Genomic DNA, 23,257 nt, shown 5'->3' with positions numbered 1-23,257 from the left:
ACCGCTTTTCGACAAATCCGTTAAATTCAACAGGACGCGTCGCTTTTCAACGCCGTCGTTCGTCGCCGCCGGGAAAAATCGTCGACGATTAACCGCACCCCCGACCGCGATAAGATCGTACGTCCCGTGAACGTTTTCCCGAGACGCCGGCGTCATTAAACGCGCGCGTCATTCGTTCCGTCTATTTCGACGGGTAATTCCCGTCACTTTTCCCTCGCCGCGCAAAGCGCACTTAGTACGGTTTTTAAGCCTTTCATAAACTCTCCCCCGAGTTAGTCCGGCCGGCTAAACAGCGAGGCGAAGCGAGTGAATGAGCACGTAAGAGGGAACGAGAGGGATGGGTGGAAGGAGAGGGCGAGGAGGGGGGGGGAGAGGAAGGGAAAATATAAGACAGTTATTTACGAGACAGCTCCACGGTATAACGAGCGTCCATGAGAGGCCAACGAACGACTGAATGACGGCGCGACACCAATCTGTTCTGGACACATAGTGAAATTTCGCGAAACAGATACAGACAGAAAAAGAAAGAGAGAGAGAGAGAGAGAGAGAAACAATCCTCTAGAATGGAAGAGCGCGTCCTCCCTTAATGGGGGATCGGAGCTCACAGAACTGGATTATACGTCCAACGTGCCAGGTGATCGAAGCTGGAATAGGTCTGATCATTAGTGCGCGATTTAAGACGCAACTTAAAATCTTAAAGAGGGGGGGGGGGCAGAGAGGGAATGTTTAGATTAAAGAGATTCGAAGAAATTAAAAGTAAAAGTTGAAATATGTAGAGTTTTTAGACACATATTTGTATGAATTTTTATCATCCCTCGGCGATCAATAAAATATCCTTCCAGGCTTGACCAGGCTATTTCTGAAAAACATCCTGTACATTTATTAATGAAGACTAATCGATATCTTTTATATGTGTGTGCGTGTGAATAAAACAAGACTTAGGTGTACATCTGTGTAAAGAAATATGAGAAATTTATATTTGAGGATCGATACGTCTCTTATTTTAGTGGCGGCCGAAAAAGGAAGCGAAGGAAGAAGCTGGTCCATGTAATTTATTGACAGGTCGTACACACAGTATATATGTATATATATATGTAAACGCGAGTATGCGGATTTCGGTATCGGCTGCCGGCGAAAAATTGAATTTAGCTACGTAACGTTAATTTGCGATCGATCGTCAGCGGGGATGGGGATAACGGCAAGGCAAAGTAGAGATAAACGTCGCGGCGGCGTCCGGATAGTCGTTGGACGAGAAATTTATGTCTTCTCGTTGCTTAAAACGTCGTGGGGTCGTCTCCCTCTCTCTCCTCGCGTGTACCCGCGCTTATTAATACAAGGAGTTAAGGCCCCGAGACACACGGGGCCCGCGCGGACCAAAGGACTCTCTCTCTCTTCTTCTTCTTCTCCTCCTCTCTCTCTCTCTCTCTCTCTTTCTCTCTCTCTCTCTGGGCGTTACACCATTCTAGCTCTCGGATATTTATTATCGGGCGTCGATCGCATGAATCGCCAATCGATATGCCATTCGTAGAGAGACAAGAAACGGGACACCCCGCGGACGGTCTTGCGGGCTTGACACGACCTAACAAATGGCTGTTTTACGTCGGGCAGAAAATGAAGCGAGCATGACGAGTTGATTTTCGGTCGCCACGGGAGTGTGCGGGACCGTGAGGCAAGGGGAGGAGGTGGAGGAAGGGGGGTGAGAGGGAGTCGAGGACGAGGGGGCCCAACGGGGTGTGGATAGCGCTCGCTCATGCTCGCGCGCGCGAGCGGGGGCCCCGTTAGGGGGAGCGACCAGAAACATACCAGAAACTGAGAAAGAGAAAGTGATAACGCGGCAAACGCCGTCGACGAGAGAAAGAGAGAGGCAGCGAGGAGGAGGGGGAAGCGGGGGTGCGGGAGAGAGAAAATGTGAGAAAGAGAGAAGCCCTCGAAGAGACGCTGGCGCATACACAGCGACCAATGACGTGTGACGAGAAGAGGAAACGCAGCGCGGGGGAGCGAGAGAGGAGACACTCCTACGGAGTCTCCTCTCCTGGTGAACACGAGCCAAGAAGAGGTGTTACTTGTCAGTCCTCGCCCCGAGGCAATGACAGCCGTAGCCAGGTGAATTAGCATGGGATAATGGGACGCGGTTGGCCCGGTACCACCGCGGGGGCCAATGAGCAGCCACGGAACCGTAGTGTTGTTGGTGCCGCGGAACGGCTGGAAACGGGAACGCGGTCGTCCTGGAGGCTGTCGACTGGAAACCCAAATACCTCTGAGTCATACGTTTCTGGACGCTCCTCTTTTCGAGATCCGCGACGTGTGTGTATGTGTGCGCGTCTTCTGTTTTTATCCGCTCTCCGGGGGCTCATGAAAATCCGTAGATGAAACGAGGGTTTACATCGCCTTCTTCGTGATTACGGCTGTAGCCGTAATCGTAAGATCGCGTAATATAGTTGTAATTATAATTATAAGCAATTTATGCAGGCGTGTTCGATAAACGGATCGTCATGCTACGTTGACATTATGGCAAACGAGGAGGGACGGTAGGATAGAGCGACATCGAAGCGCGGAATGAACCTTCACGCCTCTTCGTGACACCTCCCCGACCGACTGTCACCGATCGTTCCTCTCGCTCCGAGAGACGCGGATGATCCTTTGTCGACACTCCCACATTCCCCGATGACGAGGCCAGATCGGAGCTGCGGATAGCGCGGCGATTGTCTCGCGGGACGAATCTGTCCGCGCTATCCGTTGCAGATTCATTCATCGACGTTGTTTCTTACGGATCCACTTGGCTCTCGTAGCGAACAAGTATGTGTCCTAAAAATAATTCTTACACTCTCGAGATGCAACATTCTTTCATCGCAAGATTTATCTTATTCTTAAGCGATTCATTTGGCGACAAGATGATTACGTAACAAATTAATAGAAATTTTCAATGCAAATTTTTCCCTATTATTTTATTTCTGATTCCTCAAACATGTAATTTTGTTTACATACACATATAGATACGCGTACAGATACACTTATACCCTCCAAAAAAAACCTTACAAAGGTAAAAAAAGTACACCAAGTATATAAAAAATATTCCACCTTTTTTATACAACAAAACGTTTATAAAAAAAATATCCCTAAAAATAATACACTTATATATACACGTGTATAATTTTTTTCGGAAATTTATTTCTTGTCAAAGTTGTGATAAATGAAGTTAATGAAGTCGACGCAGCATCACCATATTTGGAATAATCTGTATAAATGTGAAATTACCAGAGAATTATAAGTACGCTTATATAAAAGCACGGCGCAGCATCCCATATGATTGAAAGTCGAATAATTGCTGTCGTCGAAAAGTAGCACGTGACTCTTTTGCCGTGCATACTTTTTAAACGTATGAATATCCGTGTGGGCGGTCGGAATGGAGAATGGGATGAGAAAGAGATTAACAAGATTGAACTCTCCCACAATATATATATTAACAATATAACTTTTTTAAAATCAAATAAATCGAGAAATTCTTCGTTCAAAACCTTCATCATCATCCTAGTTCACTAAACCCAAGAAATCACAAGGAACGTAACAATTCGCTGTTATAGCTCAATTAAATTAATATACTTACATTTCAAGTATACGATATTAAATCAACATCCTTAAAAAGTTATCCATACAGGGTAGCAATAATGTTGCAATGTTGCAGTATTGAAATATTGCCGTAATGTTGCTCCAACATTCTGTACAAGAATTGTCAACTAATGAAGACGATACACGCGATTGTGATGCTTCTCTTTCGTTTTACATTTCTCTATTCTTTATTTTCGATCTCCTTTTTTGCTCTATTCTTTATTTTCGATCTCCTTTTTAGGACAATATTCGATCTTGCTGGAACAGAGGCAGCGATCGGAGCAGGCTCGTCTCGTCATCTGGAATTAATTGCGCCAGGAGGGGTCATAATTCCCTCGCGCGCCAAGTCGAGCCGCAATCGAATCGTTCGCCTCGCGGTGGGGGAGGAACGTTAAACGTCAATGTCGATACGTCGCTGGCGTAAATAATCGTTATTGTTGATGCTCGCGCAGCAGCAGCAGCAGCAACAGCAGCAACTGCAGTGCAACCTCTTTTTCTCGTTCCAGCACCGGTGAGTCACAACGGGACCTCACTCGGCGCGCGGAGGTGGCTCTTGTCTCGTAATTTATAGATCGTGGCGAATTGCCGAAGGGGGACAACGGGAGGCTCATCGTCATCGTTGTTGTTGTTATCGCTATGGCAGACGTGTCGCGAGCTCTTTCTCGAGGAGGAGCATCGGTCGTCACGAATGTCGCGTGAGAACGTTGCCATTTTTATTTTTGCAGTCCTCGCGTGGGACGATCCAGTTCGGGCCGATCAACGAGTGCATTTGATACTCCTTAGATGATTTTAATTTAATTTCGAATTTAATACGCACTATTTTCAGTCTAATTTAATATAATTTCAATTTTTCTCTGATGATTGTACGAGTGAAAAAATAGGCAAAGATTGAAAATGTGTGATCGTATTGTATATGCAAATTAATTAAGCAAATTTATTAAAATTAATTCTTTTTTGATAAGAAATACATGAATCAGAATTTTATTCTTTTTAATACACCCACACGTACACATATATCTTGTTTTATTATATTTATTTACTTTATCTCTCTTCTCAAGAGTAAATATATACAATATGTATACATATAAATATAAGTAACGTATAGTATAAAATGAAATAAATATATGAGATATCAAATAAATACAATAAATGCGATGAAGACGCGCAATATTTGGAACAAACGAAGCTGCCGTACCTTGCAAGACCAGATATCGCTAAACCGAGTAACCGAGTAGCGAATGATTCGCACAGTGGTTGCTCTTCCAACCTGACCTCTTATACGCTATGGCCTCCTATCTACTACTTGTAAATCTAATCCCCTCTGGTCGCAAGCGATCCCGCGATCGACCTCTGGAGGTCCCTAGGATAGCGATTGTGCCTAGGCGCCACGAGTCGGAGTATCATCTCCAGAAGTCGATGGGAACCGTGGTGGCTTCGTCTTCACATATTGTGCCAACAATTAGGTGAAAGGCGCTCCCACAGATCTTAGAAGCCGCGCCAGCGACGAGAGAAAGAACGACAGGGAAAGAGAGGGAGAGAGTCGGATCGAGCGTAGAAGGAAGGAGGGAGGAGAAGGGGAACGAGGGGGGGAGAGAGAGAGAGGGACTGGATCGTTTAATATACCTACTGAGCGACCAACCGACCTACCTACCTACCAACCTACCGACTAGCGATGCTGGACGACGCTTACCGCGTCGCGAAACCGTGTGTACGCGAGAGCGAGTCCGACAGAGACCGGAGTCCTAGTCGAGCAAAACACACCTCGTGCTCGCCCAAGGGGGACTTCTAATCTAGCTGGTAGTTTGACGCGGCGATGATGCGGTAGTAACCTTTAGGTACTCTCCGTCTTCTGGTGCTCCGTGCCGCTGTATCCGCGGTGTATCTCCGGGGCCGCGTTACCAGTCTTTTTTTCCCTTTTTCTACACATCCCGCGCTTCTCATGAGTTGGTTTCTTACGTTCGGACGTTGCGTTCGTAGTTTGCTCGATGAAACTGCAATTTAATCGCTTTAATGCGGTAAAATGACTTCCAGGAGCTGGATTCCCAGCAAATGTTCAGTGTAAGACGAATGTATGCACTCTCCTGCAAAACTGCAATATTTTCGAAAAGAAGATTATTTAATTCTGCTTGATACAAACTGTAAACGTGTATCCACTTTGAATAGAAAAGGAGATAATGATTTATCACGACGTCTTATTCGTAATCGTTATTTTATCGGGCGTTTTTGGTTTTACGCGTTATTTTATGACTCTCATCTTTACCGCGTTTTAAGACGATGATTTAATCGATGATAGTAACCTTTTTAACCTTTAGGCACTCACCTTTAGCTACTATCCGCAATCGCATTCGCTTTCACACGTAAACCGTCTTCGATTATCTTCTCGCCTTATTTCGATTCGATTCTTAATAATATGTTGTAGCGTAAATGTAATTACGCGTGTATCTATATTCATCCGTGACCTCGTCTCATTGATTGACTTTCATCGATTCACTATGGCAAGTTGGTTTTCTCGATGGCCTCGATAGCTTCGATCCTCTCGTGAAAAGAAATTCGAATCTGGAAGATTGATACGTTCGTCAACGATTGGATGTGGCAATTGGAGTCCTTGAAAAGTGGCATCTATACGTGAAATTGATATTGCGCAAGCTCTTCCTATATAATTATCATTACGCGTAGCAGAATATAATCGTCTCAACTGCCGCATTCCTTTCTTTTTCTTTCTTTAAGTTTCCTTTGTGATCCTGACTCTTGTGATATCACTTTCGCGAGTGACATAATATTATCTTGAAATAATTAATTTTTATTAAAAATGAGACGAGAAAAAAGAACATGATGCTATATAATATTTTTATTAGCTCTCTAAGTTTCGAGAAATAATATATGTATTTAAGTCTTTTGACAAAAAGCAATGCACTTGATTTATTAATAAGTTTTGTAGCATAATTTAATATTAAGATTTAAACGATGTTTTTGATTAATTTTCATGTTTTTATCAAAATGTATTATTTTGATGGATTACAGGCATGTTGTTTCCATGTAATATTAGTCGCGTAATTTAAAGAATATGTGGATAGTTGATGATTGTTTCACTTTTTTCCATATTTCATGTTAAAGGGGAGGCATCATATCAAAATAATAACTTATATTGTCTTTAAGCTTTACCATCATAGAAAATCAATGGTAAAAGGCATTGACCATACATTACTTCTCAACCAAACACCAAGATTCACTATATATGGATTACAGGTGTCTGTTCAGGATGTCTTGATTTTTTATTTTACAACCGAAATAATAATGCTATTTTAAGAGACTTACATGTTTCTGAGATGAAAAAGTCATTTCATTTTACATATAATAAAAATTGCCAACATATTACGTGGCATCTTGAAAATAAAATGTAAAACAAAGCAAAATATTTAAAAATAAACAGGTTTACAAAACATTAGATTTGTGCTCAATAAACAAAATAAATTTAAACAATGTAGCTACCGTTTCAATCATAAGCTTAAACTCAGTGTATGATGTCAATCTAAATTTCTTAGACTCAAAATTTCGTTGACAAAAATTGGCTTTCTCTAAAATTCTATAAAAAAACTATATCATATAAATGAAAGAGCTAATTAAGAATTATTAGAATCATATTCTTTTCTTTTATATAAAAATTAATAAAAATTAGCTACTCTTTAGAGGAGGAAATACTTTTCATGTTTACTAGCGTTGTTAAAATTCTTATCTAATCGAAGATAAAAAGGAAAAGAGATTCCATCTTTTCCGCGGTGAAAGCGAATCGTGGCATTGGAGCTACCGCGGTAGCTGTTGCCGCATTTTTCGCCAACCTTTCACCCGAAAAAGGATCGCGGCTGTGCACGACGGCTGACTGAACGTCGCGAAGTTCACTTTCCGCCCGCGGAGGTGAGAGTTCCATGGGAAGCTTCTGCCCGCTAACCGAACACTCCGCGCACGCCCATAACTAAGTGTGTGGAAATGCGAGTTTGTACGAGAAGTGGCTTTATCAGTCGCATATTTGCCCGAGAGCTCGTGGAAGCAGTAATGCAATAGAGAGACGAAGACTGAAGGCGCGAGAATGAGCTTTCCTTGAGAAAGAATCGCCTCGTAAAATAAAAGTTTTATTTAATATTTAATATATTTTTTTTCAATGACACAGAGACGATCGCAAAGAGATGTCTGAAGGTGTCTTATGCCAACATTCCATTCTTTTATATTCATTTTTATATATTTATATTTTATATTTATATTTATTTTTTACATTTATATTTTATATATTTTATATATTCATATACATATTATATATTTATATTCTATATATATTTATTTTTATATATATATATATATATATATATATATATATTTATATTCTATATATATTTATTTTTTTAAATATATTTTTATATATATTTTATATATATATATATTTTTTTTGATTAGGAGATTTAATCGATTTTAGAAGATTTGGAAAGACTCCTGCATATATCTTTTATTGCTTTTTTATTTATACAAGAAATATTGTGCATTTTTATAGCATGTATTTACTGCGAACAGACATTATTCTTTACATGCAAATAATTAAATTTTGTTACCCGAGGTTAAAGTAATTAGAGACGAAAAATTACAGAAACGTTGAGAAGACTCGGTGCGGAAAACCAGCTCGGTCCGTACGTCTCGGGAAGCACATCAACGGGTCGTATTCAATCACCGTGACATTCAGCTCACGACTTTTGCCCCAGGAGGTGAGAGCAGCTTCCAGCCACAACATAAAGAGCGAACAGGATGCACCGCGCGTGCAATCTTATGCGCTCATGGAATACGGCTTCGAACTCCGCGTTTGTTGCACAATTGCGGGAGTGCACAATGGAAGAATTTGCCGAACGATAGCATCAATCTCGTCTTAAACTAGCAAAGTCAGAGAGCGACGTACGATATTTAATATCGTTTAGTAAATCGATTTATTAAATTTTATTGAGAAAGAGATCGATTTCTTGACATTTATAATAATTGATTGAATCTAAAGGTGATTTAAATGTTGCAGATTCAAATGTCGAATAAAAATATTATATATAAAATATATAAAATTAATTAAGAAAATGGATAATATGATTACGATGTTATCGAGTCTAATTCTTTGATCAATTTTTTTAATAAACGTCCCACGTATTTTTAATCTTCTTTAATACACGTTTATTATGTTTTCACACGTCAATTGGATCAAGATATACCGTTAATCGTCGGTTGACTTATTGTGACAAGAAGGATGGTTTCATACAACTCGCTATTTCACGCCTGCGGGAGATCTGTCTTGATCAGGATTGCTACTCTTCTCCGTCTCCCTCTTCCTCGTCCTCGTCCTGTGCGCTGGCCCGTCGCTTAACTCGCCGTGATTTGCGTGACGACCGTTTCTGAGCGATCCTCAGGAATGAATTATCCCGATAATTTCTACGATTGAGTCATCTTATAGCTCTGGCCTCAAACGAGATGCAGATTAATTGTAAGTCACAGTCGTATAATTTGTAGTATAATTATCCGGTATTATGAGATTCTCTCATTATACACCGTGTACACTTAAGAAAATGATGCAATGCCTCGGGACGAAATGTGAAGGAAGGAGAGAAAATCTTTCGTTAGATTACAAACAAACTCACCGTAAATACTACATATTGTGCGACTCGAAATTATTTCCAGAAAACAAACAAAAATAAAAATAAAACAGAGGAATCATCTTAATCATCGCCATGTGACGATATAAAAGGAGCAGGGAGGAATTTTTTTTTAAGCACCAAGGAGATTTCAACACAGAGGAAAGAAAGAAGCACACGGGCAAGAGATGTAGCGTTTTACAACTTGGCGAATTTATTTCTAGTCCGCTGTGAAGAGTGGAATTTTCCCACTAATACAATGCTATGTGCGGAAAGCATACATGAAATCATCGTCGCGCGCGCGTATCATATTATATCTCATCTCTCTTGGAGAGATAGAAACATGAAACTTCCTAACGGGCTGACCGTGTACCTCGGTTGTGTAAAGCTAGCGATACATGCATGGATATCGATGTGGCAATATATATAATATATATTATATATATGTATATATATATATATATATATATATATATATATATATGTATATATATATAATGCAATATAATTTTATATTATAATAAAAAATAAAATAACATTATTATCACTGCTATCATGCCGCGTACAACGTGAAATGCAGCTCTACACTCGTGAGGCCTATCGGCTACAATACAGAATGACTAAGCACTATGTCGATAACATTCGTAAAATAATAATTAATAATAATAATAATAATTAATAATCAATATAATAATAATAATAATATTAAAGACGCAGTGGGATGCACAATTTTTGCAAGCTATGTACAAAGTACGACCGCAATCTCATTCCGCCCTAAAGGGAAATCGAAACAATGTTACGGAAAGAAAGACGAAATTCTGTCCTGTGCTCCTCGAAGCCGCACCGTGGATCTATTCGTGTAAATTTTTTTCACATTAATACCGAATGTGCGAGTTTGATGTCTAGCTAAATGGCAGCTCTCGATATTCTCGAGACGCCATAGCCGAGACTCGCATACACATCTTGTAACCCATTACATGTTTTGTATAATTTTCTCTCGCGTTAAAGTGCAAAATGTTTAGCGACGCTAAAATGTATACATTATCGTCAGATTCACGCAAATTTCTTAATCCTCATTAACATACATGTTTCTCCCCTCCTAAGCGCTTTCTCTTCTTTTAATGTACAATTTAGAAACATGCCGCAAAATATATAAAATTTAATACACGAAAAATACATCCTTATGCATCGCGATGGACGTGAGTCGAAGGATGATTAGAGCGGGGACGGTACAATTCATTGTCATAGCATGAGTGATTCCATCCTCTTGAATAATAATAATTGTAAATCTATAGATCACTGTTTTGAGCATCAAATATAGATATCAGAGAAGAAGGTAGGAATACAAGAGGCAAAAAAAAATATATATATATATAAGACAATTTGTTTTTCCAGAAAAGAAGTACTTGCAATGTAATATCGTCTTGTGCGTAGTAAAATTTGCATTTACATCGCTGAAATTCACGCGAAATTCCAAAAGTTAGATAACATAAAATCTCGATAAATAAAATCATTGACGTTTTCGTTCGACTCTTCACGTTTTATAGATTCCATTATACGATAAACGTCTTGTATTCCTACCGTTTCCTCTGGAAACGAGAACTCTGAAGGTTTCCGCCGTTTACTCAATAATCGTATTCAAACACGCCGATCTTATATTTGTGCTCGCCACACGCGTGCTATCCTACATGTCGCGTTCAGCGTCTTCCTCGAGAGGCAAATGGGAATCGGCCATCACCACCTACACCGTGTCGCTCCGTCGACTTCGAAGCGGATATTTCTGTCCGTCCATCGCGATTTCGCGTTTTCGAGCGATGCTTTATCCGCGCGCGGATTTAAATAAAAAGGAGGGGGAGAGAAAAAACAGGACAACACATAGAAAAAAGAAAGAGAGATACGATCGAGAGACGCTCGGAGAATAACGGTCGATCCTTATTCCACTTGAGTTGGCCGGGGCGTCTCGGCCGGAATCGAAGAGACACTTCGCCGAGGGTTCACCCATTGGAAACCGATCTCAGCTGACTGGTATTTGCGTCAGCGATACCACCTTGTGCGCACCATGTGGACACAAGCCAAGGTTGTCCGGTCGCGACAATCTTGGCGACAATCTCGCCCGCTGTTCGCGCGAGCGATTCGATTCTGCGTCTCCCGTGCGTGGATCACCATCGCGAGATTGTACGGATTTTCTGAACGGGGAAGCCAAGTAGCTGTTCGCGGTTGATTGCCAGGTGGTGAGGTCAGGAAGACGTCGCTCCGGGCCTGGGCGTGGTCCACGGTAGCACGCGAGGAAGCGAACAAGCGCATCCTCTGACCGGCGCGTTCCCGTAGAGCTAGTAGGTAGGTTATTACGTAGTCCAATTTAGGACGCTAGCCCGAGGAGGGTTGCGGGGAATAGTGCCTCAGCTTCCGTTATGAAAATGCGGAAGAAAGTGGATCGTTGATCGAAGACTCTCCGCCAGTTTACTCCCTTCGTGTAATGGATGAAGAGTCATTCTCTTTAATTTTCTTAAAAAAACTTTCTTGTTCGACGACCGATTAAAAATATCGTGGTACTTTTTATTGTTTATCGTGACAGGAAATTTTTATCGATTTAAAATGTCTCCAATTGAAATGAATATTTAAAACAGAAAAGAATTTGATACGTGGCTTAAACCGATGGGTAAATTATTGTTTGAAAGTATCGTATCTATCTTTCTTTCTCTATTTCACATGAAACGCTAGTTGTTATCTTTATTCGCGCTATGATGAGTTCTCGAATTATGCATGGTACATTATCTATTTAATCATATGCAACGGTAAATTTTCGACAATCTAAATAGCCTAATCGGGAAAAGACTCCCGATCTAGTCATCCCGCATGAAGGAATTTTGAAGAAATAATTTAAAAATTTTATTTTATTTTATTAAAATTACGTTCGCTGCGTTCGAAACTTACAAGCAATATTGCGTCTTCGCGAATATCTGATGAAGCAAATGTTGCGCACGCTTTCAACATGCGTCGATCGCATTTTACAAGAGAATATCGGTTATCCGTTGGAATCGATAGAATTGTGCAAGAAGTTGAATGAAACTATAATCGTTCGCCGCATCGTATCCCAGATTGCTGCCATTGTTCGTGAATCTGCGACAGTGCTTCGTATCGGTCTGGTCGATTCTCCTCGAAGATGTCTCTGGCTGACGTCTGGATGTAGGCTCGGGATACAGGAGGGTAAGAGAAGCGGAAAAAAAGATCAAAGAAGCGGGGACGAACAAACTAAAATGCAAGGTTGGTAGGCGAGGTGGTGACAATAAAAAAAAAAATATTAAAAAGATCGATGGAGCTTCGCGGTTCCCCTGCGGTTCGCAGAGACGGCTTCGTCTCTGGCGAATGTGACACGTCGTCGCCGACGGATCGACGCGGAGGATTATCGCTTTAATAGAGGAGGAAGATCGAGGAGAACTGGTCGGTCGATGAGAGTGAGTAGAGCGTTCGATAGAGAAAGAGAGACGCGTATCTACGGGAATTTAGGATAGTAGTTGGCCGGATGGCTTCTAATACCTAGAGTAGCCATTTGAATAGCCATTTGAGTAGCCGTTGGAGCCCTTGTAGGGAACAGAGTGTATGCTCCTGGAACAGAGATGGTCGAAATCGGAAGATGAGGAAAGTACACTTCCCGGGGTAGACCCCTTCGCTCTCTTCTTCCCCCCCCCTCTCTCATTCTCTAAATTCTCCTCCTATCTATCAATCATTCCCCGTCGCCTCGTTAGAGCCGTCGGTAGGATCCGTGAGCGCCGTGTGTTAGTTCAAGAAATAGCCGACGATGTGGAAGAAGTAGAGGGTAGTAAAAGTCGCAGACAAAGTAGCGGAACAGGCAGAAGAATAAGAAGAGATACACGCATGCCGGGGCTTTTTCTGCGGTGGCGGTAATTGCCGATCGATCGCGCCTTGATCAATCGGGGGAGGAGGGGGGGCGGGGGCGGGAAAGTGCGGGTGATGAAGAATGAGAGAGAGAGAGAGAGAGAGTGCGTGTAGGTTGCAGTTTTATCATTGTGGTTGCAATTTTAGCTGTTGTCTGTTGTCTATTGTAAAAATTTGTTCATGTCGCTGAGGTGTGCATTTTGTGTGTGTGTCAAGGTGCAGGAGGTTCAGAGAGCTCCCGCTCACCGCCACCCACATCTACAACAGAACAGAAAACAAGACCACCGCCGTTACATACAAGGTATCCATTAGTATCCACCAGTATTGAAGATTTATTTTATCGCTCGCTTCAAACGCTTTCTCGCGCGCACGCTCGCTCGCTCGTTTCGCGCGTTCCATGCGGGGGCAGAGCATTATTTCAGGCTGATTTATGGGTCAGGCCGATCCTATACCGGGCACGGTGCGCGGTTCGCGCGCCGCGAACTATCGGTTCGACCCGTGGCCCGTAGGCGCCGAGAGAAGGAGTGCAAAGTTCGCGGATGGGTATCCTCTCGCGGATAGGTATCTCCTCTCTCACCGCCTCCAGCGAGGAGGCGGGTGAAGGTGACAACGTTGCAACATCACAAGGCTATCGATGCGAAAGGTCAACGCGGTAGCGGCCTCCTAGTCGGCCGAACCGACGCTTTTGACCTTCTCGAGGCCGGCACCGTGATCGCTTAAGCGACGGTCGACTCTTCCAACTTTCTCGATCGATAAGACAAGATTCGAGAGCTTTTAAAAAGTATGTTCGATTAAAATTTCTCGTTGTACTATCTATCATGATATCGTCATCGCCTTCTCTCTGACGCAGGTATATTAATTTTACACTCAAATGACTCATGTGATCGCATCTTTTCTCCGCGATCAGTCATATCTTTAAACGTGTTCTTTTCTTTTATTCGTTAAAATTTTCACTTCAATCACACATTAAATATCTTTTAATATAATAAAACATTATTTGTAAAATATCACTTATTAAAAATAATATAGCGTTCGAATGAATAGTCTGCATCTCTATATTGTTTCTTTGTGTATTATACAATATTCTGTCAAAAATATGGACCTCTTACGCATGGAACGCTTTGCGAATGTCTCGTTAATTAACGATATATTGAAAGATCAGCGCGAGACGTTTTCGTGATACATTTAATCCTCTCGTATTCGATGTACCTTAATTTCTCTGCGTAAAATTATTCGAATCGCGTTTCGCGACTTGGCCTCGTCAAGTTACTCAACGACGGATCGAGGAATCGCCGAGTCGCTCCGCGAAGTGACTCACAGAATGAAGTACCGACTTCACAGCCGATCGTTTTTCTCTTTTCCTCGACTTTGCGAAAGGTCGAACCGGTGACCCGACCGGTTTCCCCTCGAGGCGCTTGCGTCGAGTCTCAGCTTAAAGCTTACGCGCGCGACTAAGAATCTTTACGCGATATATAATGCACGATGCTGAAACTTCAATGTTATTCATTATCGAGATGCCCATCAGCGATTCTCGGCGTTGAGAAGCGAGCAATATTTGTCCGCTCATATGGAAAAAAAGGAAAAAAAAAAGAAAAGAAACGGGATAATCGCGACACGAACGATTTCCACGATAATCGATGACGCAATCTAACGACGGTTAATTTCAATCGGCGGCTCGATTTTTATTCGAGTTCTTCATTGACGGAACACTGAATCGGACGGATCGTGAATTCCCGGGGAACGCACGAAGTACGAAAACGTCTCCGACGACCCTGGTACTTTCCTCGCGATCGACAGTCACACAGTCCGATTCGCGATCGCGATATTCCGCGGGAACGTCAGCGATACCCACCGACGTCGCGAATGCGCGTTTCCTTTATACGCGCGACGCCACTCGAAGGAGAACAGTCCCTTGTAAGAGACCCCTTAAAGGGTCCCGTATCCCTCGGAGATCGCAGCGATTGATCACGGATCGGCTCGCGCATGTCTCGTGCGAACGCGTAAAAAATAGAAGGAGGAACGAGATCGAAGGAAAAAAAAAGAAAAAAAAACGACGATTATCGATACGAAGATGAAAAAAAAGAATAAATAAAGACAAAATGATATACATATGTATAGTGTACCTGTGCTGCTTGAGATTGTCCTGCCGCTTGAAGGACTTTCCGCAGACCTCGCAGGTGAAGGTCACGTCGTCCTTATGGCTGCGCTCGTGTATCATGAGGTTGTAGGGCTTGGTGAAGCGCCGCTGGCAGTACTTGCAGACGAACTCTACCGTGCACTTGGCGCGCATCTTCTGCCGCCGGCCGAACTCCCTGCCGTGCCCCTCTGTCTCCATCGGCATTATCGCGAACATCCTTATAAATTCCCACCGCTCCTTCTCTTGGTCGAGTCTCTGTCTTCTCCTTTCCCTCCTACTCGTCTCTCTCTCTCTCTCTCTTTCTTTCTCGCTCTTCTCGCCGACGCCCGGAGTCACTCCCACCACTTTATCTGTCTCCCTCTGTCCTCTTTCTCGGTACGCTTCGTCGTTCGCTCTTTCTCTCTTTCTTACTCTGTCATGTACTCTCCGTCTTTCTGTCTTTCTCCCTGCTTCGCACGCAGAGACTTTCGTACGCTCTCTCTTTCTCTCTCTTTTTCCTTTTATCTGTCTCTCTCGACTCTGTCGTTCCTCGATTCGCTCTTCTCCTCCCGCGTAAAGCTAGTCTCGAGCGCGGCTGACTCCTGGGAGTGAGATCACTGCTTGTAGCACGTCGCGAGAGGATCCTCTCTGCCTGAAAAGAGCACAGATATCGATGATTCCTCCGATCTGACTCGCGCGCTTCGACGGGAATCGCCCGCGTCGCTCGAAGCAAAGTATTCGCGTATATATGTATGTATATATATCTTTGACGATGCTTACGGCGAAATGCCGTTCTCTACGATCAACGGGTTAGCAAAGTTAGTCGAAGAAGTCTGCGTGAAGTATTTTGCATTCCTTATCGAAACGCGTAGGCGGAGGAAGATGCGCTCGTCGATGCGTCTGGCGCGGAACGTCCCGAGCCGAATTATTCGCGCGACATTTTATTAGGGTCACGCTTGAAACTAATATAGGAGAGTACGAGTGATTTCGCGAAGAAAGCTTGTTGCGAGAAAAATGTACTTAACGAATCGAAATATAATCATTTTACGTAGAACGTCATCGATTCGTATCTTAAATTTTGTATTTGCAACAAGTAAGGAAGTCAATTAAATTAATAGTTTAGTAATAAAATTGAAAATTCTGAAAATTGAAGAATCTGGTTATAAATGCATTAAATGAACTTTGTTTCGTCTTATTTCATCTGTAGAATTGTGTTTAATTTGATATTTTATTATTTCGGTAAAAATTCTGCAAAGTATATTTGCGAATAAAAACTATCATGTGATTTGTATTTCTTCATAAAGAATTACTCCTTCCATCTTATAAAATATAAGGTTTCTTAAATATTTAATATAATCACAATTAATTTTGTAATATTCGTATGAAATTATTAATCATATTAATATTGTACGATTATATTAATGTTATATTTATATATTTTTTTAATATTGTAAAAAATTTTTCGATTTTATTTCTACAAGAAACAAATGATAAATAATTATTTAAAAATGCCACGAATAAAATATTAATTTCTTATCAATACTTTTTTGCTCAATTTAAATTATTATAAATTACTTAAATTACCACTCTTACATAACGCGTATCCTTTGGATATTCATTTTTTAATTTTTGAACTAATTTTATATAAATTTTACTCATAGGGATAATGTATACTGGAGATAAACGTGAGAGAGAAAGTGCAGCAACTATTAGCGTTAAAATGAATACGATCTATAATTTTTACTCGTCATATTTTTTTCGAATAAATCGTGAAAATTTCCGATGTTCGTGACGCTAAAGAAACACGAAAACGAGTCGCCAATAAATATGCGATTGATGTGAGCCATTTTTAAATTTTTAAACGCGTTTTTCTCGAAATCATGTTTTTCAAATGTCTTGCATGATATCTCAAAAACTAGTTGATCAATTGAGTCGGGCATACACACAGCCTCAGAATATGTGTGGCTATAGTCCTCACCAAAAATCAAGTCGAAATATTTTTTTTTTAATTTTCACAGCTTTTTAATGATGAAAAAAATGGCAAAAATCGAAATTTAATTTTCTAAGTGACGTCATTTTAAAAATTTTTAATATTTTTTTTTCATTTTAGTACCTAGCCATGAGAGCCATGGACCAACTTTTCTTTTCATGTCCTTATTAAATTTTATACCGCACTTATTTATAATTATTTTTTAATAAAAGAAAAATTTTGAAACATATTTTAAGTATGGATAAATATATGGGAAAAATCTTATCTCAAAGAAACTTACTTTTTTTTTAAATTTGCAAAAATAGCATAAAAATTCGGCTTTTAGATTAGAATATCTTCTTAAATAAAATTTTAGTAAGTCATACAAGACTGATATGGATAGAGTCATACATATATTCGTCCAATTGTTTCCAATTACGTCATTTTTCTCTTTACATTGAAGATATTTTCTACTTGATAACTTTTATACAAAGATATCATAGATCTGAGTAAAATTCCCAGCTTTATTACATTTACTTTGACACATTCATAATTTTCAACATGGTTATCCTTGAAATGTCTCAAATTTCGGGAATAATTTAGAGTCTGATGTAAGCGAATTTACACACCAAAGTCACATTTTTTCTCATGTGGCAAAAATTACAATTTATTTTATCGTTAAAAATAAATATTAATTTTTCCCTTTCTCTCTTTCTCTATCTATCTATCTATTTATCTATCTATTTCTCTATCTCGCAAGCATATGCAATACATTAACTGTATCATAAATAAATTACAGCGAAAAGAGATGAATCTTCCGTGCAAAATATGTATTGCATTCGAAATTTGTGAAGCGTGAAGGAAACGGAAGCTGCTCTTAACAACGCCGGTATGCGTTGAAAAAGAAAGAAAGATAGCCTGGAGGAACCAATCGCGGCGCGCGTAACCGGGAGCTCTCGCTACCGGGCTCGCGTATTATTAAGCGCACGGCGCACGCTCGAATAAAGCGGCGTGTCCGAATGAGTAATATAAGCGTGCCTGGGCGTAACCCAGATTGGTTTAGCCATGGACCCCTAACGGGCGGCGGAGCCTAATGTCGGAACTGCGCATTACGCGCTTACTATAAAAAGCTTCTTCCCGAAGAAACCACCGCGCCGAGTCGCTTCTTCGGATTCGGATCTTGACGCAAACACTGACGTCACGAGACGTGCTAGGTGGGAACGATATTCGTGATATCGCAAAAAGCGATATGGTTTTTGTATAGAAACTGGCAATAGACATTTTTACAGGCTGAATTTTTGATAATTTTATAAATTGCATGCGGCATTTTTGTTGACCTTTTAACTACGGCTGTCATCAATAAATGACGAGTATGAAGTAGTAGGTATAATAGCTGCGAGGAATAATATTTTTGTTGGAAAATTGGAATTTTGCTGTTATTTTCAATTTCAATTTTCTCATGCGTTTATGTATTTTAACCAATTTTAAAGATGAAATTTTTTTTATATGAATAGAATATGAAAATTTATTTTAATAATAACAAGGAGATTTATATATATAGTAATAAAAAAATTTAATTTTTTATATACATATAAAAATGAGAAATTGAAATTCTCATTTTATTTACTTGAAATACCTTTAAGAGCAAACGATCCGATTGCTTAAAGTATCAAAGGAGATGTTAAATTGAAAATTGAAAGTAGAACAATTCTTTTTTAATTCAGGCCAAGATAAATAAATTTATTCTCAACGCGGCGTCTCCTCTCCTCTAAATTTGATCATTATTCCTTGGAAACGCAAAATTTACACCAGTCGTTACTGTCATGAGATATTGATATATACGCCCGTGAAAATGAACGACACGCCGCGGCTACTAAGCGGCAATCTTGTCGAAGAGTTACGAGGTCGCGATACGCCTGTATTACCCGAGACGGAAGAGACACATGTGGCAGGAACAGGTTCTCACTTTGCGCGCGAGGCGAGGTTAATGAGTCGTGCGTTAATGAGTCGGGTGCCGAGGAAAGCGACATTAGTCGTGTAAACGCTCAGGTTTTACATCACACGCACACGCGCGCGCACGATGATACGCGGCACGCAAATAATCCGTTGAGGACGATGATAAATGGATCGTGCTCTCTGATAACCGTATGTCTGTCTGAACTCGATCGCGAGCAAAATAACAGAGTCGCAACAAGTATAACGAGCTGCTGGAGTTAATAATTCCGGAGTCTTCTTGGAGATCATGAGGTTCGTAACTAGAAAGAGAAATGAAATAAAATCGCGCGCGTAACGAGATGCGAGATGAGTAGCATCGAGAATAATGACGTTTCCGCGCGTATCGACAAGAAGACAAATATCCTTGTTATTATTGTTTTTGCTTCGCGAGAGTTCGCGCGGTCGCCTCCATTTAATGATATGATAATGTACGATAATTTATGATAATGTGACATTTATGTAGATCGTCGTGCTAGCGGAAGATTTGCGAGTAGACGGAGAAGCGTTTTGATATGCGCGAATCTGTATACCAGTGCGAAAGTGAATTTTGTCGAGAGAGAGAAAGAGAGAGAGAGAGCTCGGAATAATCATGCGATCTTTTCGCAACGTGAACATACTATCATGATTAAATAAGCGATTGAAAGAAATTTCGCGCGATGCAACAATCACGTATATTTCCATTGTAATTCCAAGTAATTGGAACGAATAAATGGAGAGTTGGATTTTAATAACTGTCAACGAGCTTACTTGATAAAGTAAAGTTCTGTCTGAAGGATCTAGGATGGATGCTACTTACTTTCGCAGATAAATATCTTCTTAAATACCGAAAATTTCTCAAACCTACATTCGATACATCTCTTGTCAGCAAAATAAAACTAGGAAAAATACACCGGAGTCTGTCTAGCCTGCTATCGGTATTCTTGGATGAAAAAGGGAGGGAAAGTCCGCGGGTACCCTTTGTTCCTTTCGCGTCGCGGTTGGTACACGAAGGGCGGAGTGGAACAAGGAGCCAATCGAGGTGGAACGGAGAGACGACCAACCGAAGAGGCCCCCGACTCGATATACGTGCGTGCACTCGTTCTCGCGTGTATGGAGGAATAAAGGAAGGAGCAGTAGCCCTCCGGAGTCGTTCGTTCGTTCTCCTCGCCGCAGCGAGGAAGGCCAGTAGCCAACCAAAGAAGAGTCGCTACTGTGCACCGCCCTACCGCCGACTACCGGTTTTCGGCCAGTCGCTACCGCACTGCGGCCGGAGAAGTCCACCGAGCGAATGGACCACACCCTTCCTCCCTGCCCCCCTCATCCCCGCCAACACGAGACATGACGTATCTTGGGGGACCCGCGGACGCAAGGGCGTTTCTTTCCCGAGAGATTGTTCCCTATCGCGCAGGAAGATTCGCGGCGAGAGAAAAATGGTAGCCCGACAATGGATCCCCAGACTCCGAAATATGTGGAGTTGGACTTGAAGAATCTAGAGATTTCAATATTAAATTTATATTTTCGAATCATGGAAAGAATGTTGAGCTTTGATGCTATTATTATATATATAATATCTAACAATTTAGTCATAACAAGTTAGTCGATGCGATTGACAAGCAAATGTTTAAGATTTGTTTTAATACAGAATTGAAAATTATCTATACTTGAATTATGACCATGAATTAAATCAAACTTAGGAATGATCGTCACGTGATTTAAAATGGGAGATTATTTTCTGTACATCGCTGTGGAAAAATTATACACTTGAGAGCATGTTCATGAATTATCAGATTTGAGAAAGAAAGTTGGCGTAAAGAAATGAAAAAGGATTCGAGGACGTTAAAAAGAAAAAATTGTGGACAACCTAAGAGAGACCATTTCGGCCAATCGGAACGCGGCAGCTACCGCGCACCGCCCTACAATCTGCTACTGGTTTTGAGTTCAGTCGCGAAGACTCGAGATACGCGAACGAATATGGGCCACACCTGTTCCCGCCCGCTTGATAGCCCAGACATGCACGCGAGTAAAAAATGTGCGAAAAGGTTCCGTGAGATATCCAGTAGTACGGATATCTCATTTTCATCCTTTTCTAATTGACAAATATTTTTGTCAAGTTGGAGATTTATAATAATATATAATCTGCTTTCTCTTTCTTTCTTATTAATTCCGAATGTTACTAAAATAATAACATCATCACATTAAGTCCAAGTACACGATTGACTTGTATATTATGTTATATGTATTTAATAAAAAAAAGATTAATTTCTACGTCAAATTAAAATTGTATAATTGTAGAATATCCGATCGAAACTCTATTAATTAAAATTATAAATAATAAATTAATTGACTTTGACTTACCGAGATAGGAGAAATGCTAGTAAAAAGTTTGTCCTCGAGCAGTAATACTCTTCCGTTGAAGATAAAGCTGTAAAAGCGTTTCGGAGAGCAAACGAAGAACGAAACTCGCGAAACGCGTCTGGATTGTGTCACGCCGCCAACAGTGAACGCGTTATTTAAACGGGATACGGTGGCTCGTGAAAGCGTTAGGAGATGCTGCACGTGTGTCTTCCGGGCTGACAGGTCTGGACCGTTTGGGTGCGCGGCGTCGACTGAAGCTTCGTTTGGCCGGTCGGTTCGCTGGTAGCCCGAATAGGTAGGCACACCAGAAGACGGTAGGACGCGATGTGTAACCGCCAAAGGTCTCCTCGTCGTCGTCGTCGTCGTCTCGCTTCTTCTGGTTGGAGGACCGGGAGACACCTCCCTACCGAACCGACTCACCGATACCCACCAGTTGTCGTTCGTGTGAAGGTAGCCTCCCTCGATTCCACGGGGAACGTCCAGGATGTTCCTTCCTCGACCTCGTTGCGATGGTAGAGGTAGAAAAGAGGCGGCTGGGACGGCGAGGGAGGAAGAGGGAGGAAGAGGGAGAAAGAGGTGAAGGGGAAGAGGAGGTGGTGGTGGAGAGAAAGATGCGGAGGAGGAACGGGAGCAGAGAAGAAGGAAAATGAGGGAAGAGGGTGACGGCGGGTGATGTCGGTAGAGAGGAAACGGTGAGAACAATGATGAAGAGGAAGATCCGACGAAGAAGGGAACAAGTGGTAGCGCGTCTTGTCCCGGCTCCGCATGCGTCCTTGTCTCTCACCCGGACGCCGAATAGCAGCGCGGTTATTCACAAATCCTTCGTCGACGCGGCTTCCTGAGCTCCCGGCTTGGTATCCGTTCGCCCTCTCCGCTTTACCCACGACTGTCTCCTAGCGTTCAATTGCTCCCTCTCTTCCACGCTCCACGGGAACCTCGAGTATCCCTACCACTGGGACCGGCGTCTGGGCCCGCCCTCGTAACCGTGAGACGAGAGCATCCCTCTTCACCCACGCCGAGACCCCTTCTGGTCTATAATCTTGCGATGTCTCCCCTACCCCTTCCCTTCCCTTCGAGTACTCGAATACCGCCGCTTCCTTCCGCCTTTGCCCTTTCCCAAAAGGATACCCCCCGCGGGGGCGGTAGCCAACCCTGGTCGTAAAAGCTACGAAGGTAGCGCTCGTATCCAAAAGCTAGAGCCACTGACTCTTCCCGGCGCGCGTTTCATCTACTCGCCTTATCTACCTGTGCGTAGGTCGGAATACGTTGCCGATCGTTGTCAGAGAAGAAAGGTTGATATCTTTCTGAATAAACGACACGAGCTATCTCAGCTACTTGCGCAAAAGCGCAAAAGCGAGGTGGCAAATCGTTTCACGCGGAGAAAATCCGCGAGAACGCATTTCTTGATTTCTGCCGCGGTAGGAAAGACCGGGAGAAAGGCAGAAATAAAGAAGACGAGAGAAAGAAAGAGAGAGGGAGAGGGAGAGAAAAAGAAAGCGCGACAGTCAGGTAGACACAGAAGGAGAGACTCTCGCCGCTGACGATGAGAAGCAGATAGTGTGGGAGAAGATGGAGGTGGAAGGAGCGTGCAAAAGCGAAGAGCGGGGGCTGACACGATGCCGCGGGGGTTCCCAGGGCACGTGGGAAATGCACAGTAGTCGATGTCAATCCCCCCACCACAGGCGGCTC

At 42.0% G+C, this 23,257-nt stretch overlaps 1 protein-coding gene across 2 annotated transcripts; it reads right to left on the bottom strand.

The window, feature by feature from the left end:
- Positions 1-9,448: 9,448 nt before the first annotated feature.
- On the bottom strand, positions 9,449-22,460 carry LOC105251797 (protein drumstick). 2 transcript variants are annotated; one of them, XM_011258818.3, is made up of 3 exons: positions 21,569-22,460; positions 15,278-15,922; positions 9,449-12,863 (listed from the first exon to the last, which is right to left on the bottom strand). In XM_011258818.3, the coding sequence occupies exons 2-3, from the start codon at positions 15,505-15,507 to the stop codon at positions 12,788-12,790; spliced, it is 306 nt and encodes a 101-aa protein (XP_011257120.1). In that variant the 5' UTR covers positions 15,508-15,922; positions 21,569-22,460; the 3' UTR covers positions 9,449-12,787. The 2 variants fall into 2 exon arrangements, with proteins under 2 accessions (XP_011257120.1, XP_011257122.1); XM_011258820.3 differs by having other exon boundaries at positions 9,449-13,412; positions 21,569-22,458.
- Between the last annotated feature and the right edge of the window lie 797 nt (positions 22,461-23,257).

The sequence above is a fragment of the Camponotus floridanus genome, unplaced genomic scaffold, assembly GCF_003227725.1.
Source record: "Camponotus floridanus strain SB8 unplaced genomic scaffold, Cflo_v7.5 scaffold4, whole genome shotgun sequence".
Taxonomy (NCBI): domain Eukaryota; kingdom Metazoa; phylum Arthropoda; class Insecta; order Hymenoptera; family Formicidae; genus Camponotus; species Camponotus floridanus.
This window is presented reverse-complemented; position numbering and strand designations above follow the sequence as displayed.